The sequence below is a fragment of the Trifolium pratense genome, linkage group LG5 (assembly GCF_020283565.1).
Source record: "Trifolium pratense cultivar HEN17-A07 linkage group LG5, ARS_RC_1.1, whole genome shotgun sequence".
In the NCBI taxonomy this organism is placed as follows: domain Eukaryota; kingdom Viridiplantae; phylum Streptophyta; class Magnoliopsida; order Fabales; family Fabaceae; genus Trifolium; species Trifolium pratense.
This window is the reverse complement of record NC_060063.1, coordinates 4,032,868-4,051,290: the sequence shown is the minus strand read 5'-3', so window position 1 is coordinate 4,051,290 and position 18,423 is coordinate 4,032,868. Positions and strand designations below refer to the sequence as shown.

The following is an 18,423-nucleotide window of genomic DNA, read 5'->3' as shown; positions in this document are numbered from 1 at the left end:
AAGGGCATGTCTTGATGATGGCCCTGTGTATTTACTTCTCAAAAAATGTTTTCTAGTTTTTAAAAATTATAAAAGGAAAAAAGTTGTTTGATCTATTATTTTGTAATTGCCTGTTTTGAAAATTGATACTCCTTTCTCTTTTTAAAACAAAAAACAGAAACACCTTTTTGGTGTTTTTATCCTATGTTTCGAGTTTTCGTTTTATCAAAAACATGGAAAAACACACATTTTCATTAATGGAAGTTTAGAAAATAAATGAACAAACCAATTTCTTAATTTCTCATTTCAAAACTAAAGTTACGAAAGAGATTTTTTCTTTTATTCTCTTCTAAAAAACTATCTTTTAAAACTGAATTATAAAACACATTTTAAAAACTAAAAACCAAAATTATATCAAACAAGCATGCCCTTACTACTTAATTACTTCCACCGAACTTAAATGCATTTTTTCCTATAGCCAACTTCTAAAGGACATACAATGATAAAATTGTCACATAAAATTATGACTTTGCATTCAATATCAAAACAATTTGACACACCAAAAACCCATTAGTTTTACAAAAAGATTAAAAAGGTCAACATCAACAATTATACTTACTTTAATATTTTATGAGTCTGATCTAGTAGGAGAAGAAAATAATGGTTTTGGTGGTATTTGCAACAAATTCATGCTAACTTCTAACAGTTCAATCACTTTACTCATTGTAGGCCTATCATTAGGAAATGTTTGAATGCACCATAATCCCACAATGGTCATTCTCCTTGCAATATCTTCTTCTTCTGTATCCATTATCCCGTCAGGTCTCAAATCATTACCAAGTTCAAGCCTACTATACACCCAATGAGGAAAATATATCTCACTTGTTTGACTTGCATTAGCATTAATGTTTTTTCTCCCTCCAACCATTTCCAACAACATCATTCCGTAACTATAAACATCAGACTTGTGTGAAACTCCACCAAAACTTCTATTCCACACTTCTGGAGCTACATATCCCATTGTACCTCTTTGATCTGACATTGAAATAATACTCTCTTTCCTAGGACAAAGTTTCGCAAGTCCAAAATCTGAAATCTTTGGACAAAAATTCTCATCTAAAAGAATGTTGTGCGGTTTTATGTCAAAATGTAAAATTCGAGTGTTACATCCTCTATGCAAGTACTCTAGTCCACGGGCTATCCCTTTTGCAATTTGATACAAATTATCCCAACTCAAAGATGCAATGGTTTCAGATCCCTTATTGTAAATAAATTTGTCGAGAGAACCATTAGACATAAATTCATATATGAGAGCTTTTTTACGACTTTCAAAACAAAATCCGAGAAGGTTGACAACATTAACATGTGAAGTTCTAGTAATACTTGCAACCTCATTAATAAATTCTTCACCATTTCCTTTTGATCTATTCAATATCTTCACAGCCACAAGACAACCATTGAATAACTTTCCTTTGTACACAACACCATAACCCCCTTGACCTAGTTTAATTTTAAATGAGTTTGTCATTTTCTTTATTTCCGAAAATTTATATCTTTTTTGCGATAAAGCTCCATGATTTTTTAAAAATTGTTCAATAACTTTATCATCATTTGTATTAAAATTAAACCTAAATTTTACTTGTTGTATTAATGACTTCCCTCTAAAACAATAAATAATGATGCACATCAGGAATGCTACCATTGCTGCACTTCCAAGACCTGTTATTAGAAGGAGAATTAGTTTTTTTAAGAGAAAACTCTAAGTAACAATATAAAAAGAATGTTTGATATATTACCTATAATGACTTTCCTTTTCGAGTTAGAGGGACTACCTGCAATCATTAACATTGAGAGCAAGATTATGTGTCTTTAATAATTGAATAGAGAAGAAATAAATAATTGAAATGATCTTGCAATAACCATAAATACTCTAACTAGTGTTTTTTCATCTTTTTCATTAGAAGTTAACAAAGTGACTTTGTGTAACGGGTCTAATATACTTCCATCAGGGAATGTTTATGATTATTAAGGCACTAAAAAGAAATATATTAGAAGGAGAAAAACATTGAAAATAAACTAAAAAGAAGGAAAAATATATATTAGCCGATGTAATACCATCCTCTCCTTCAAAGCACTATGTCAATTTTATGTTTTTAATGCCAAATATATTATTAACCAGGTCTTGATATAAGATATTAAGATGAATAGAGACGGGTAATAAAAGAAACTACATAGCAGAGGTGCCGTAAATATGCCGAACCTCGAAAATAAACACCAAAATAAATACCATCTAATTGAAGTCCATCTTAATCTCATAATTGGAAAGACACTCCTCGACTTCCAAGTCACCGGAAAAAACAACAACACAACCCAAAAATGACCGACTCATCAAAAACCAAAAACAACTCCATAAGGCAAATTAGTATTTATAATATGTCGAATATCTTTTTTGTTGAATAAGCCAAATAATATATTGAAAAGATCAATTAAACACATGATGTGTCTAAAACAAAAAGAAAAAAAAGTTTAAAAAGGTCAAAGCAGAAAACAAACTCTCACAAGTCAGAAGTCACAACACAAGAAACCCTGAAAATTACATAAAGCAAAATGTAGTCCAAACACGTCAAGAGATTAGACCATCAAAGATTTAAATAAATAAAAAAACTATTTTTCCTTAACTTTAACCGCAATCTAAGGTTGCTCACTCCCTAGCTAGAGTGGCCTATTCCATGACTAGTCGCCGTATTTTCGAGTTGATTCCTCGTTGTATTGATCATCTTTTGTTAAATGAAATGAATTAAGTTTTCTCTTGTAAAAAAAAAAGCATGCTTTTTCACTTTATTAATTAATTGATCAAGTGATATCTCCTCGTACCAAAACACTCTATTAAAACAAGTGGTAGATATTTGGGTCCCTTAACCATTTGGTCCTGAGTTCGATTTTCGGCCGGTGCGTATGGAGAAGTATTTGTTGGAGAGGTCAACCCCTCAAATGGATCTCAATTACTCTTCAGTTATGCGAGAAGGATACCTTTGGTTTTAGGGATGGCAAAAAAATCCAAACCGGAGAGACCCACCCGAACCCAAACCAAAGTCAACGGGCGAAACCCGATTTGACTGGGTTTGAGTTTGAGTTTGGGTGACACCCGATAATATGGGTGTGAGTTTGGTATCAGTCAAACCCACACCCGAAACCCATACACCCACCCGAAATATTTTATAATTACCTAATTACCCCCATAGTCTCCCTCAATTTCCTTGGAAGACCTTAAATTTTAGTTGTAATTTAATTTCTTGAAAGTCTATGTTTGAATTTCCTTGGAAGACCTTAATTTTAGTTGTAATTTAATTCAAAGTCTATGTTGGAATTTAATTTCTTAAATTTGCAAATTATTTTCAAATGTGCTGCGGGTTTGGGTTTGGGTGGAAAAAACCCGAACCCAATGGGTGTGGGCGTGAGTGTTGTTTTGCCACCCGAACAACCTTTGGGTTTGGGTTTGGGTTTTGGTGATGATTTCAGATGTGGGTTTGATAAGTGTCAAACCCGCACCCATGGGCGCCCGTTATCATCCCTATTTGGTTTACCAAAAAAATTAAGAAGGGTGGTACGTACCAGTAGCAGGAGATGGAGGTGGAGGTGAAGTGGTGGCCGTTGGTACCGGTGCTTGTACAGGTGCTGGAATAGGTGGAGAAGAAGAAGCATTTGGTGGTTGTTCTGGTGCTGGAACAGAATTAGCAACATTAATTGACAGTTTCTCATCATCAACTGAACAGTGATATCACTTTTGTTAATCTATGAGTAGAAGGGTGGTACGTACCAGTAGCAGGAGATGGAGGTGGAGGTGAAGTGGTGGCCGTTGGTACCGGTGCTTGTACAGGTGCTGGAATAGGACTACGAGTTGGTGGAGAAGAAGCAATTGGTGGTTGTTCTGGTGCTGGAACAGAATTAGCAACATTAATTGACAGTTTCTCATCATCAACTGAACAGTGATCTGCAATGGTACAAATGAAATAATATTGCGCTATTTGGTGGAGAACCAACACCCTGATTGAACTGTTTGTATGTAAGTTTGTTTTATTGCAACTATCGAAATCTGATTTTGTTACCATTGTCACATTGTGTTGTTCTCCATAAGGATAGTCGAATTCTGTTCATTAGAGCAAATTAATTAAAACAAAATCTGATTTATAATTATTAATTAATAGCTCATTAAGGTTTACAAAATCTATTACTTACCAAGAACGTCACCTACGGTTAATGTTCTCTCGGTACCCCAACGGATTTTGGATGACAATATTAATGGCTTCTTCGGCGGGTACCCGTCGAATTGGTTACGGTAATGACCAACCGAGAAATTTGTTGCTACTGATCCATGGAGAAAGTTAGCTAGCATAAAAACAAGAGTTACAAGACCATTTGTGTTTCTTGCCATGTTGTTTAGTGAGTGTTGTTAGAGTTCGGGTCTCCTCTGGTTTCTAGGAATATGTTTGTTGCTTTTCTAAGATGAAACAACTTATTAAGCAACTCGACTCTATAGGAAATTCTATTTTCATGACTTTTTTTATTTTTAATTTTTTATTCTATTTTCATGACTTTATAACAATATGAGTTAGGCTAACATGTCTCTTTATGATAATCGGAATTCGAACCCGACTAATGCAATGCTAAGTTCACGGGACCGAGTGTAATATGTTCTTTATTCACCCATATTCTTTAAAACATGTTTAGTATATTATGTTAATTAGAGTTTTATTTCTTATAATAGAACCGGAGGAAACATATATGTACCAACAAAAAAAGAACCGGAGGGAAAATTTTATTTTATAATTATTTTTTAACACTTAGCATCATTCATTTATTACTTAGAATGGCCATTCATAAAAGCTACTCTTTTATCTATGGGTTTTCCACCACATCTAGTTGATACTATTATGAGATGCATTTCCTCGGTATCCTATCAGATTCTCATTAATGGTCAACCAAGCAAATGTTTTTCCCCAGAAAGAGGATTGCGACAAGGCGATCCACTCTCTCCCTATCTTTTTATCTTATGTGCTGATGTGCTTTCTGGTTTATTGCATAAGGAGACGGGACGAGGTAAAATCCATGGCATCAAAATTGCGAGGCAGGCTCCTCAAATATCACATTTATTCTTTGCTGATGACAGTTTGCTTTTTGCACGAGCAAATTTAAACGAAGCTGACTCTATTCTTAAGGTTCTCTCTACCTACCAAAGGGCTTCTGGCCAACTGGTTAATTTAGAAAAATCTGAGGTATCCTTTAGTCAAAATATGCTGCATGAAGATAAAGAAATGATCTGTAACAAGATGGAGGTAAAGACAGTGGATACCCATTCCAAGTACCTAGGGCTACAGGTGGTATTTGGGAGGTCTAAAAAGGTGATTTTCTCCCTTGCCATTGACCGAGTTTGGAAGAAAATTAAAGGCTGGAAAGAGAATTTCTTGTCGAGAGCTGGAAAGGAAGTCTTGATCAAAGCAGTGGCACAAGCAGTACCAAATTATATCATGAGTTGCTACAAACTACCCGATGACACTTGTCAAGAGATTGAAGCGATGCTAGCTAAGTTTTGGTGAGGGTCTAAAGATGATAAGAGAAAGATTCATTGGATGTCTTGGGAGCGTCTATCAAAAACAAAGCAAAAAGGTGGTATGGGTTTTAGAGGATTTAAAGAATTTAATAAGGCTCTTCTTGGGAAGCATTGTTGGAGGCTCATGCAAGAGAAGGACTCGTTGCTAGAAAGAGTTTTCAAGAGCAGATACTATCCCAGGAATACCTTTTTAAAAGCCACTTTGGGTCACCAACCAAGTTATGCCTGGAGAAGTATTCTTAGTGCTAAGGAAGTGATGGAAAAAGGTGCGAGGTGGAGAATAGGCAATGGGCTGAAAGTAAAAATTTGGGAGGATTCTTGGTTACCTCGACAAGTTGATTTTAAAGTCAGGAGTCCAAATCAAGGCCTTGTAGATGCATCACTCGTTTCTGATTTGATTGACCCAGACACAAAGCAGTGGGATAAAGAGTTGGTCTCCACCATTTTCAACCAGTTTGAAGCGAAACAAATTCTCAGTATACCCATCTCTCAGAGACTTCCAGAAGACAAGCTCATTTGGCACTGGGAAAAGGGTGGTGAATACTCAGTTCGGTCGGCTCACTAGATCATGAAGAACGTAAACAACCGAGAATCTCCAGAATCTTCAAATTCTCATTTTACTCAATTATGGAAAGAGATTTGGAAATCCCCCGTTCCTAATAAAGTCCGCAATTTCCTTTGGCGGTTATCCAAGAACATCCTCCCCACAAAATTAAACTTATTGAAAAAAGGAGTCCAATTAGATGAGAGTTGCCCCATGTGTCATAAAACAACTGAATCCTTAGATCATTTGTTTCTTCAATGTAATTTTGCAAAATTTGTTTGGTTTTCAACCCCTTTAGGAGCACACATCCCACAAGACCTCACAACCTCCCAATGGCTCCTTAAGGGCCTAACTTGCAAAGAAAAACTTGGAGCATAATTTGTCTGCATAACTTTGTGGAAATTGTGGGCAGCTAGAAATGACTGTGTTTTTAACTTCAAATTAGCTAACCCCATTGAATTAGCTAGCATAATTAATTTTTTTGTGCAAGATTTGAATGATATGTTTTCTGTCAATCACAGCAACTCTGTCCCAAATCTAAGAACTATGCCAAATTCTGTCTATGCTGATACTTATAAAATTTTTGGTGATGCTGGCTGTTTTCTGGATGACTGTACAGGTTGGGGGTTGGTTGCTATCGATCAATCCAACTCAGTAGTGCTCTCAGCCTGCCGAAAAGAGGGGACAGTAACCGACCCTGTGCTTGCTGAAGCTTTGGGTGTTAGATGGGGTTTACAAATGGCAAAACACCTTAATTGGAACACTGTCACCATAATCTCAGACGCGGAAGTGGTAGTTAATTGTGTCAACTCAAATTATGTTTTTGCTGCAATTGATCACATAATTCAAGACTGTCAGGAGCTTTTGTTAGACATGGATAGATCTCATGTAGTTTATGTTAAGCGTAGTTTGAATTCTGTAGCTCATAGTCTAGTTAAATTGTCAAAAGAAGTTGGTTGTAGAACTTGGTTGGGGCATGTCCCAAGTCAGTCTAATAGCCATACTGCTGTACCTATTTTCACTTTCATCTAATGAAGTATGTTTGCTCTAAAAAAAAAAAAAGTAATTATCAAGATAAAAAATTTAGAATTTTAACCCCATATTTTAAATAAATTTGGGTTTTAACTCCCTGATTTTGACTAAATTTATATTTTAATCCTTCTATTTTAAAATTTGAAATTTTGACATGCCTATTTTGAAAAGATTTAGGTTTTAAACACCTCCGTACAACTTTTTTTCAACTCAATTCTACTCTATAATTTTATTTTTATTTACTCTTATATAGTTATCATTGTAGATGCAGCAAAAACAACAAAAAATATGGCTTCCGCAAGCAACACTTGCACAGTTTAAAATAATATTAAAGTTCCTTTGTTTGAAGAAGAGAATTATGATTTTTGGGTTGTTTAAATGTAAACTCTACTCACCTCTTGGGATGTCTTGGAGTTCGTTAAAAAAAGGTATGAAGAACCAACACCTAAAACAAATGAAAAGGTTGTGATTTTGAGAAAGTTCAAGTCCTACAATCTGAAGAGGATGAGCTCTCCTCAGAAGATGTTGAAGATGAAGAACTGTCACTACTCTCCAGAAGGAACAATCAACTCTGTAATTATAGACAAGAGACTTAAAAGCTTCAACAGATTTGGTGGATGTGTTAGGTTGGTGTTTGCAGATATTATTAGTGATAGTTTAGGACTGCTTAGGTTGATTCTGTTTGTGCTGATTTCTGTGTTTGTATCACCCATTAGGTTGACCTGCTCTTTTATCTCGTTTGTAATTTCTTTTTTTCTTTTTATTATATACTATTATTTTAAGAATATGATAGACGAATTTAATACCCACTATATTCTTAACTTAAAAATAAATAAATTTAAATCACTGGTTAATCTACGCTGCAGATCCGGATGCATGACTATCCGGATACTTAGATTTTATTATATCATATTGTAGGCTTTGTAATATTTGTTCACAAATTTATCCTTTTTTATTTTTAGCGAATTTGAATATATAATGATTTCTATTGATATACTCTGCCGATTCGAATGAATGAATATCGTTGTTTTCGTTAAAAAAACATCACAAATCCATCATAAGGCTTAGGCTATGTTTGGATGCAAGAAGAAAGTTGAAGGAAAGAAAGTAAGAGGAATTGTTGGAACATGATGTGAAATTGAAGGAAGAAACTTGGTAGAGTATAAACACAAGCTATGAACTAAGTGGAGTGTGAATTTGAAAAAAGGAATTTTAAGTCCCACATTGGAGGGAACACATAACTTAGTTGTGTTTATATATTGAAAAATGCCCCAAGGGGTACCCAGATTTGTAAACGGTGACCACACACTCCTTGTCGAATATCATGCGCGCACGCCGCCGTCCGGCCGGCTCGAATCGGGCCGGGCTTGGGCTTTGGTCTTGGTGATATATTAATTTTTTTAAGAAAAAGAAAAATTTATTTTTTCTTTACGTTCGTGCGTGAGATTTTATTTTTCGCACATGTTAATTGTGCGTGAGACCAAGTCATTGATGCTGTGTCAGCGCATATCCGTTGCTCAGTCAAAATTTCGTTCCTACATATCTGGTCACGTTTGATCAGTTTTTTTAAATTCAACCGATTCCTAAAATTTAGAAAATGAGTTCCCCACTTACTCAAATTTGGTTATGAAATTACATTATAATTAGCAGCCTCTTTTTCATTGTTATTTATCAATTCATACAAGTCTCTGATAACAATTTTTTTCTTCTCCCTGCTTGCTTTCTTTCACGCAAAATTATTTCTTTCTTTGTTGTTTCATCGAGTGGCTTTGCAGCCATAGAGAATTGATACTCTTGTATCAATTATTGAATTGATTCATCGAATCAATATAGAGAAGGGTATATCTCTGCCCGAATTCTACAATGCAGTAGCAATTCGGTATTAAAATTGTGAAGGTTGTTTTATCCTGGAGACTTCACGGTTGATAGTCTACTCTGCATAATTTTGAGTAGTACCGTGAAACGTCTTAAAGAGAGCGTATTCACCCGCGACTCAGCCGATAATATTTTACAGTAGTTGCCTTTTTTTTCGAAATTTTAAAAATAAAAAACAACACGAATGATTATTGAAGGAAAGAAAATGAATATAAAGTGGGTGGAAAGTGATATGATTATTTGGTTGTTTGGCATGAAAGAAACTCAAAAGAAAGTGAGAGGAAAGAAAGAGAATGACAAAATTACTCTTATATAAAAAAGAGATATTAATGTACCAATATATATTAATATAAGCACATATCTTTTATAATATTTTAAAATTTAAAATAAAATATCATTGTTTATTTACCAACAAAATAGTGTTTTATTTATTTTTCCTCAAAACCAACTACCAGAGGGGTTTTTTAGGTGGTGGTGTTACAATCTAATGAAAAGAGAGAATTGAAAGTAAAAATGCTTTCATTATGAATTTAATTGAATACAATGAGTAGCAAATGATCTATATATACAAGTATAAAGGTTCTATGCTAAGCTAAGCTACACTAGCTATATACAATAACTTGTTCAACAAGTTAGCCATAATCATCTTGAGTTAGCTTGCAATCTGTGATGTGCTGATCATAATTATCACTTAACAGCCTCCCACAAGCTGATGCTTGGTATATATCAAGCAATCCAAGCTTGGATATAAAATTGTTGAACTTTGGAGTAGGTAGTGCCTTTGTTAGGAAATCTGCAAGCTGATCCTGTGTTGAAATGGGCAATAGGCGCATTAGCCCTTCCTGAACCTTTTCCCTCACAAGGTGACAATCTATTTCTATGTGTTTAGTCCTTTCATGAAAGACTGGATTGGAAGCTATATGCAAGGCACTTTGATTATCACAAAATATTACTGGCTGCTTAGAACTTTCAACATGTAGATCCTTCAGCACGTACAAAAGCCAAGTCAACTGACATGTGGCTGAAGATAAGGCTCTATATTCTGCTTCAGAAGATGATTTGGATATGGTAGTTTGTTTCTTTGCCTTCCATGATATCAATGATGTACCTAAGAAGAAACAATATCCAGTAGTAGACCTTCTTGTATCTATGCATCCTGCCCAGTCTGCATCTGAATATCCAAGCAACTGTAGATCAGCATTTCTATGGAACAAAAGACCTCTGCCAGGGTTTTGCTTGAGGTATCTAATCACTCTACAAGCTGCTTTATAATGTGTCACAGTTGGATTATGCAGAAATTGACTCAGTTGTTGTGTTGCATATGTTATATCAGGCCTAGTGTTTGTGAGATATAACAATTTCCCTACAAGTCTCCTGTACAAGCTTATATCTTCAAATGGTTTCCCATTGTCTTGATGTAGCTTGATGGAAGGATCCAGAGGTGTAGATGCAGGTTTTGAGCCAAGCAAACCTGAGTCATTAAGCAGATCAAGACAGTATTTTCTCTGAGAAATGCTGATGCCTTCTTTAGAATGAGCAACTTCCAAGCCAAGAAAGTACTTCACAACTCCCAAATCCTTGATTTTGAAGTTGTGATCCAGAATAGCTTTGATTCTATCTATCTCTTGCATATTAGTGCCAGCCAATATCACATCATCAACATATATAAGTAATGCAGTGAAGTTGTTTTGTTGATTGAGTGTGAATAATGAATAATCAGAGGTGGATTGTGTATATCCCTCCCTGACTAACAAAGATGTAAGCTTCTCATACCACTTTCTGCTGGCTTGTTTCAAACCATACAAACTCTTGAGCAGCTTACAGACTTGGTTAGGCTTAGTGCACTGAACACCATCTGGTATTTGCATATAAACATTCTCCTGTAAATCTCCATGCAAGAAGGCATTATTTACATCCAACTACTGTAAGAACCACCCTTTGATAGATGCAATGGCAAGAAGCATTCTAACTGTAGTGAGTTTAGCAACAGGGGAGAAGGTGTCAAAAAAATCAAGACCTTCTACCTGGTTATAACCTTTAGCTACAAGTCTGGCTTTGTATCTCTCTATGGTGCCATCAGACTTGTGCTTAATTTTGTAAACCCACTTGTTACCAATTGGCTTAACATTAGGTGGTAAATCTACAATCTTCCAAGTGCCAGTACGAGCCAATGCCTCAAGCTCAGAATTCATAGCTTGTATCCAATGTTCTGATTTACAAGCTTCATTATAGGTTTTAGGTTCTGTGTGTTGTGTGAGAGACATTGTGTAGACACTATGTGAAGAAGACAAATGATCTAAAGAATGAAATGAGGAGATAGGATAGAGAATACCTGAAGCTGATGGCTGTGTGGATGAATCTGAAGAACTGCATACATAATCAGACAGATAGGAAGGTTTATGCTTTATCCTGTCAGGCCTAACCAATGGTGTAGTAATTGGTGATGTGGTAATTGGTGTAGTATGGGGTAAATTATGTTGTTGGTTAGGAGTGTTAGAGGGTGAGTTTTCTGGTGGTGTGGTGGTAGAAGTGTCAAAGTATTGGGTTGTGTTATCTGGTGATGGAGTGAGAGAATCACAGTCAAGGGTTGAATGATAATGCCAATGAATTTTTGAGTTATTTGTGGTGTAAGGCAAAATATGGTCAAAATGTTTAACATTTCTTGAAATGAAAATGTCTTTAGATTCTAGATCAAAAAGAATTGTGCCTTTGACACCTTGCTTGTAGCCTAAGAAAATACATTTTCTACCCCTTGGTGATAGTTTTGTTCTATTAACAGACAAAGTAGATGCATATGCAAGAGAACCAAAAACTTTCAAATCATTTAAGTCAGGTAGAGACTGATGTATCATTTCATATGGTGATTTATTTTCAAGTACATGTGTAGAAATTCTATTGATAATGTATGTAGCATGTAAAACAGCATAGGACCAAAAATTTTTAGGCAAATTTGACTGGTATAAAAGAGCTCGACCAATGTTTAAAAGATGTTGATGTTTCCTCTCCACTCTACCATTTTGTTGTGGAGATTCTACACAACTTGTTTGATGTATAATGCCATTGGAAGAGTAGAAATCATGCATTAAAAACTCAGGTCCATTATCAGACCTAACAATTTTAACTTGATGATTATGCTGAGTTTGTATCATTTTTAGCAAATTTACTACATGATTTCTAGTTTCAGCTTTAGATTTCATTAAGATAATCCATGTAAATCTGCTATAATCATCAACAGCAGTTAAGAAATATGAATGACCATGAATAGATTTTATTGATATAGGGCCCCAAATGTCAAAATGAATTACATCATAAGCAGCAACTGCTTTATTAAAACTATTACCATAAGGCAATTTCTTAAACCTAGCAAGGTGACAAATGTCACATATTCCTTTATGATCTGCTATTACATAAGGGAACTTATTTTTCAAGCTAACAAGTCTATGATGGGAGGGGTGCCCTAATCTAAAATGCCATAAAGCAGTTTTGGGAATGGTGGCATGGTTAGAACCATCAATGGAAGCCACATGAGCCAATCTATCTGTGAGCTTAAGGTGATACAGGCCTTCATGCTCATCACCAGAACCAATCATCTTCAAGCACTTCTTGTCCTGAATGACACATTGTGAACCAGTGAAATTAACAATGTAATTAGATGAACTACATAGTTTTGACACAGCAAGTAAATTGATTGAAAAAGCAGGCACATATAAAACATCATGAATGACTAAATTTGAAGAAAAATTAACAACACCAGAATATTTTGCAATAGCAAAATTTCCATTAGGCAATTTAATGTGTATAGGATTGATCTCAATATATGATTGAAACCAAGACAATGAGTTGCATATGTGGTGACTAGCACCTGAATCAATGATCCAAGTACTAAGGACACATGCATTGTGAGAAGAAATGTGAATACCTTTGTGAATCACTGATGAATGATCAGTGATGTTGGAAGAACCAACCTGATTGGAGCTTGCATTACCAGCATTGGATGCAAGATTGGAATTCTGAAGGAGAGTCATTAGCTTATCATACTGATCTTGAGAGATTGATGGAGGAGTAGAAGCAACATTAGAATCAACACTACCTCCCTCAGCTGCAACATTATGAGCAGATGAAAACTTCTTCATATGTGGTGGTACACCATTCTTTTTGAAGCAATTTTCAACCACATGATTGTCCTTTCCACAATAAGAACAATTACGAGTAGAAGGCTTGGAACTAGAAGAAGATTTCGCAGATTTTGCAGCATTAACCAAGATCTTAGAATCATCAACTTTAGCAAAATTACCTTGACGTTCGTGCTGGATTACCAGAGAAAAAACTTTGTTAATCGGAGGGAGAGGCTCCATGATCAAAATCTGTGATCTAACAGTAGAAAAATTCTCATTCAAACCAGTCAAAAAACGAACGGTATGAAGTAAGAGATGATTTCTGCGCGCAGAACGCATAGCTTCGCAAGCACAACGCTGGCGACAAGTGCAAGAAGGAATTGGAAGGTACAACTCCAATTCTTCCCAAAGAGTCTTGAGATCAGAGAAAAATTCAGTGACAGAACGGTTATCTTGTTTCAAAGCATAGATTTCTTGTTGAAGCTCAGAGATACGAATCAAATCACCTTGTGAGAATCGTTCGCGAAGATCGTTCCATATATCAATGGCGTTCTCCATGAACACCACGGACTGAGCAATTGAAGGAGAAATTGAATTCAAAATCCAAGAAGAAATCAACTGATTACAACGGTGCCAAGCACGATACGCAGGATCAAAGTCATCGTCCGGCATTGGAAGAGCTCCGGTGATGAAATCAAGCTTCATCTTCGCACCGAGAGCACGCTTCATAGAACGCGACCAAGAGTGGTAGTTTGAACCGGTGAGAAGAGGAGTAACAACCACGGAGGAAGGTCCATCGCCGGGATGAACATAGTAAGGAGAAGAATTATCAAGAACTGGATCCGGTGGAGGACGAACCATTGAAAACGAAGGAGAAACGAAGAAGATGAGTTAGTTACGGCGGAAGCAAAACGGTTACGGTAGAGAGAGAAAACGGTTACGGTGGATCTCTAAGGCGGTTGATACCATGTTACAATCTAATGAAAAGAGAGAATTGAAAGTAAAAATGCTTTCATTATGAATTTAATTGAATACAATGAGTAGCAAATGATCTATATATACAAGTATAAAGGTTCTATGCTAAGCTAAGCTACACTAGCTATATACAATAACTTGTTCAACAAGTTAGCCATAATCATCTTGAGTTAGCTTGCAATCTGTGATGTGCTGATCATAATTATCACTTAACAGGTGGGGTGTACTACGTGTTGCTAATTCTGATTATAGATTAAAAAAAATTGAAAAAAATACTAGAGAAATAATGAGGGTTGTTTTGTCATTTCACCAAGAAAAAAGGTTTTGTTCCAAACATAATGTTAGTGTCCGTGGAAGTGGAACATCGCAAATATTCAAACAATCTTTCCAAGACAATGCTTTTACTTTACTCTAATTAATTAATTAATTAATTAATTAATACACGCTTTAGACTAAACATTCCACTTTAATCATTTCAACAAAAAAAAACATTCCACTTTAATACTCAAAAATAGATTTTAAAATCACCGTTAAGCTTTTTTACTTTAATTAATACTGTACTTTTAGACTAAACAATACTCCGATCAATACTCTTGTTTTTGTTTTTACGTTTCCGTGTTTTTGTTAATTTGTTCTCACGGGTGATTTTAGATTTGTGTTTATTATGGCTGGTTTCGGAGACTTGAAAGAGTTTGTTGGTTCTTTTAACTTGATAGGGTCTGGTTGGTGATTAATGTGTTGGACTCTTCTCTCGATCTGAGTTCATACGTCCATTTTCTTGTGTTATCCCTTGTGTTGAGTTCTTGTGTTGGGGTTGATTGCAATGTAAGTATCACATTGCTTATGGAAAAAATTTCAAGGAAATTATATTGGAAGAGAAGTGAATGATGAAAGAGTTCAATGCTATATATATAGATATCTCAATTTCCTTGTTCCAGCACACCAAACAGTAGCGCTGGAAAACTGTTTACGTGGAAATTTGGTAAACAACCGCTAGTTTAAGTATTTAAAATACCTCTTTTTTGATTAGTTTGAGGTATTCTAAAATACCTCTTATTTTGGTTTGTCTATTTCTTTAACTGATTTGTCTAATTAGTTGATTAACTCATGATTTTATCAATCTCTACAATTCACTATTCTTGATCAATTGTAGTTCTAATCTGATTTGTCTAATCGATTAAAACATGGTTTTATCAATCAAATTAATGGATTAATTGAAGGGAAATAAACAAACAAAGCTTGAAATTTGGTGTTTAATTAAACTTACATATCATCAAGCTAAAATGGAAAGAATCTACTAGGAAATAAAAGGAAATAAGTTACTCAAAACATGAAAGATGAGACATGTATATACAATTTTTACGATTGATTCATCGCCGGTGTCCAGTTGGTTGGGTTGGTTTGCTCCCACCCCAAAGACTGGGGTTCGACACTGGCACACTGCCGTAATTTCAACATTGATTAGTTTGAGGTATTCTAAAATACCTCTTTTTTTGGTTTGTCAATTTCTTTAACTGATTTGTCTAATTAGTTGATTAACTCATGATTTTATCAATCTCTTGCAATTCACTATTCTTGATAAATTGTAGTTCTAATCTGATTTATTTAATTAATCGATTGTCTAATTAGTTGATTAACTCATGATTTTATCAATCTCCTACAATTCACTATTCTTGATCAATTGTAGTTCTAATCTGATTTGTCTAATTAATCGATTAAAACATGGTTTTATCAATGTAATTAATGGTTTAATTGAAGGAAAATAAACAACCAAAGCTTTCAAATGTTGGTGTTTAATTAAACGTACATATCATGAAGCTAAAATGGTAAGAATCTAATAAATTGGGGTACAAAATGAGTCACTAAGTTGTACTGCTTCCACCTAACATCGTAAGATCATTATCATAGTATTCATACAAATGGTAACAAAAGGAGTATAGAGAAGTCCTATTGAGCCCTCTTTCCTATCTCTATATATGTAACCCCCCCCCCCCCCCCCCCCCCCCCCCCCCCCTCCACAACCCCACCCACATGTTTTGATTGAAGTAAGAAAATCGTAATTGACTCGGTTACCAAATTCAGTTCAAAATTAACGGTGAATTATGGACATGGATCCTCTCCTTTTTTCTCTCTTTCAATCTCTCCTAACTCGCTATCTCTCACACTATTTTTTATTTCTTTGACATTTCTAAATGCACTTTACCTTTCCATATCAGAAACTAAAGTATCCAATGCAAAAATGTTCATTTTGAATTAGAATTTAGAGTTTGAAGTTTACCCGCAGGCTTTGTAATAAGCATCATTCAGAAACTTGATTAACATAACCCAACTTTGATACAACTTATGGACATGCAACACCATCTTAGTATCTTAGTTTGTTCCTTTAGTTCTTCAAAAATTCTACCCCATTCACACAGAAAGTAGTTGCTTGAACTCGTTACTGGATCTTAGTTGCGCTCACAGGTTCCTTACTAAAGACATTTAAGCATTCTCTGAACAAAGGGTCTGATATCAGCTATTTGTTACAACTTACAACGTAACATGGACCCGAGACAGAACCTTATTATTCCTGCCAACTATAATATATTAGAATATAATATATTAGACTTTGACATAGCTTCTGGCACATAATGTGACAAAACATGGTACTCAGATTTTATTAAATGGAGAAAAATAATCATAACTAGCATATATTTCAATTTATCAGAATCAGTGCAAAATAAGATAGTGTGGATAGATATCAAAATACATGCATGGTATCGGTGCTCATACATATCATAACACAGTGCTCAATGCTCATGATGGTATAGTAAAGATACTCTTATTTATTTGAATGACAAATTATAAAAATAGTGAATAATCCATGACAGAGCACGATCCATGACTTTGTAAAAATTTAAGGGGCGCACTCAAGATAACAATTGAACAAGTGAATTTGTTTTAAGTCAAGCACATCGAATAGATCACACTACTCTGGAGTGGCGGCACATCTATAAAAACAGTCAGGTAACTAAGCAATACATTAAATTAAATCACAAAACTAGCAATAGAAAAACAATATAAGAAATCATGAATTAACATGCAGAACTAAGTAAACCTTTATATAATGGCAAAAATGAGAGGTACCATGTTCCAAGTTCCAAACTAATATTCAATGAGATAGAGACATCGCATTTTATATGCAGGATCCGGGGTTCGAACCCCGGACACTCCAATTATTCACCTTAAAGGTGGAATTCTAGCCATTAGACTACTTGACCATTAAAAAAAAAACAGAATACAATTCAGTGTCTGTTGATCCTTGTTCAAGCAGTTACAAATCCATGTGAAAAATGGATACACAATTGAAATCAACTAATGCTGAATTTAATGACAAAGCTTAGGCCCACAGCTGATTTTTCTTATTTGGCCAACAAATGCAAAAACGAAGGGTCGAACTACTTCGGCAGATCAATGTGTTAAAACCTATTGCAAACCGCTGTTGGGCAAGTGGCACATTGAAATTAGTTGTCTTGGTAGGGAAAACAAAGTGGTGATATTCAAGTGAAAGAATGCGAATTGAAAACTATTTTTAGGCTGAGTCATCCGCATCTGTCTTAACGTCAGCTAAGCCGACACTAAAGCTTTTCTTCAAAAACTAATTTAATACACAACACCTTCAATACTAAAATTTCATCCACAATATCATTATTTAAAAGAGTAGCAACCAAAAAGTCTCAACCAAAATACCCATTAAAACAAAAGATAAAGTGAAGTGGGAAAGACGTAAAAGAATGGCAAACAAATATCAATCACGACCATGAAATTCTTAAAAACATTAACTGCATGTATGTCTCACAAATCACAAGGTGTGTCTACTAGGTCTAGTCCAGAACCAAAGATTCTTATTATTGTGACTGTTAGAGAAAGCGATTGATGAATTGATTGAGTAACTAACTAACTACTTACCAAGAGAAGTAGAGAGAGTTTGGAGGTGTGATTGAGTTTGTTGAAAAGAAAAGGAAATTCAAGTTGATGAATGAAACCACGCACCCAGCATGAATGAGATTATATGATTCCGTCAGCTTTTGACCACACCTTTACTTTTCTTGATTTGGGTTGGGTCTTCATTTGAGAACCATGGGGCCATTAACAAAATGCTCGCGGTTTAGTTTGGATCGGTTATGAAAGAAAATGTCATCCGATCCAATGAAAAAATAACATGCAGTTTGGTTCGATTTTTGGATGACTAAAAAAAACTGATCCAATCCAATTCAATTTTATGACATTTACTTCGATTCAGTTGGTTCAATTTT

General features: G+C 35.1%; 2 protein-coding genes and 1 long non-coding RNA gene across 4 annotated transcripts; all 3 read right to left on the bottom strand.

Annotated features, from left to right (window-relative positions):
* Positions 1–476: 476 nt before the first annotated feature.
* Positions 477–4,584, bottom strand: LOC123887361 (PR5-like receptor kinase). 2 transcript variants are annotated; one of them, XM_045936673.1, is made up of 5 exons: positions 4,216–4,584; positions 3,797–4,126; positions 3,592–3,699; positions 1,776–1,811; positions 477–1,698 (listed from the first exon to the last, which is right to left on the bottom strand). In XM_045936673.1, the coding sequence occupies exons 1-5, from the start codon at positions 4,409–4,411 to the stop codon at positions 608–610; spliced, it is 1,761 nt and encodes a 586-aa protein (XP_045792629.1). In that variant the 5' UTR covers positions 4,412–4,584; the 3' UTR covers positions 477–607. The 2 variants fall into 2 exon arrangements, with proteins under 2 accessions (XP_045792629.1, XP_045792630.1); XM_045936674.1 differs by having other exon boundaries at positions 581–1,698; positions 3,592–3,744; positions 3,959–4,126; positions 4,216–4,583.
* A 5,086-nt stretch (positions 4,585–9,670) lies between these two features.
* Positions 9,671–10,906, bottom strand: LOC123884439 (uncharacterized mitochondrial protein AtMg00810-like). The gene has a single exon (XM_045933535.1). The coding sequence runs from the start codon at positions 10,904–10,906 to the stop codon at positions 9,671–9,673; it is 1,236 nt and encodes a 411-aa protein (XP_045789491.1).
* A 5,447-nt stretch (positions 10,907–16,353) lies between these two features.
* On the bottom strand, positions 16,354–18,255 carry LOC123887365. Its single transcript, XR_006801449.1, has 2 exons — positions 18,077–18,255; positions 16,354–16,697 (listed from the first exon to the last, which is right to left on the bottom strand). It is a non-coding gene; the product is annotated as an uncharacterized LOC123887365 (long non-coding RNA).
* Positions 18,256–18,423: the final 168 nt, after the last annotated feature.

Coding starts and splice junctions, on each gene's coding strand:
- LOC123884439 (XM_045933535.1), bottom strand. CDS start 10,906: ATGCAAATACCAGATGGTGTTCAGTGCACTAAGCCTAACCAAGTCTGT.
- LOC123887361 (XM_045936673.1), bottom strand. CDS start 4,411: ATGGCAAGAAACACAAATGGTCTTGTAACTCTTGTTTTTATGCTAGCT. Junction 4,127..4,215: donor AACCGTAGGTGACGTTCTTG/GTAAGTAATAGA, acceptor TCTAATGAACAG/AATTCGACTATCCTTATGGA. Junction 1,699..1,775: donor GAAAAGGAAAGTCATTATAG/GTAATATATCAA, acceptor TTCTAATAACAG/GTCTTGGAAGTGCAGCAATG.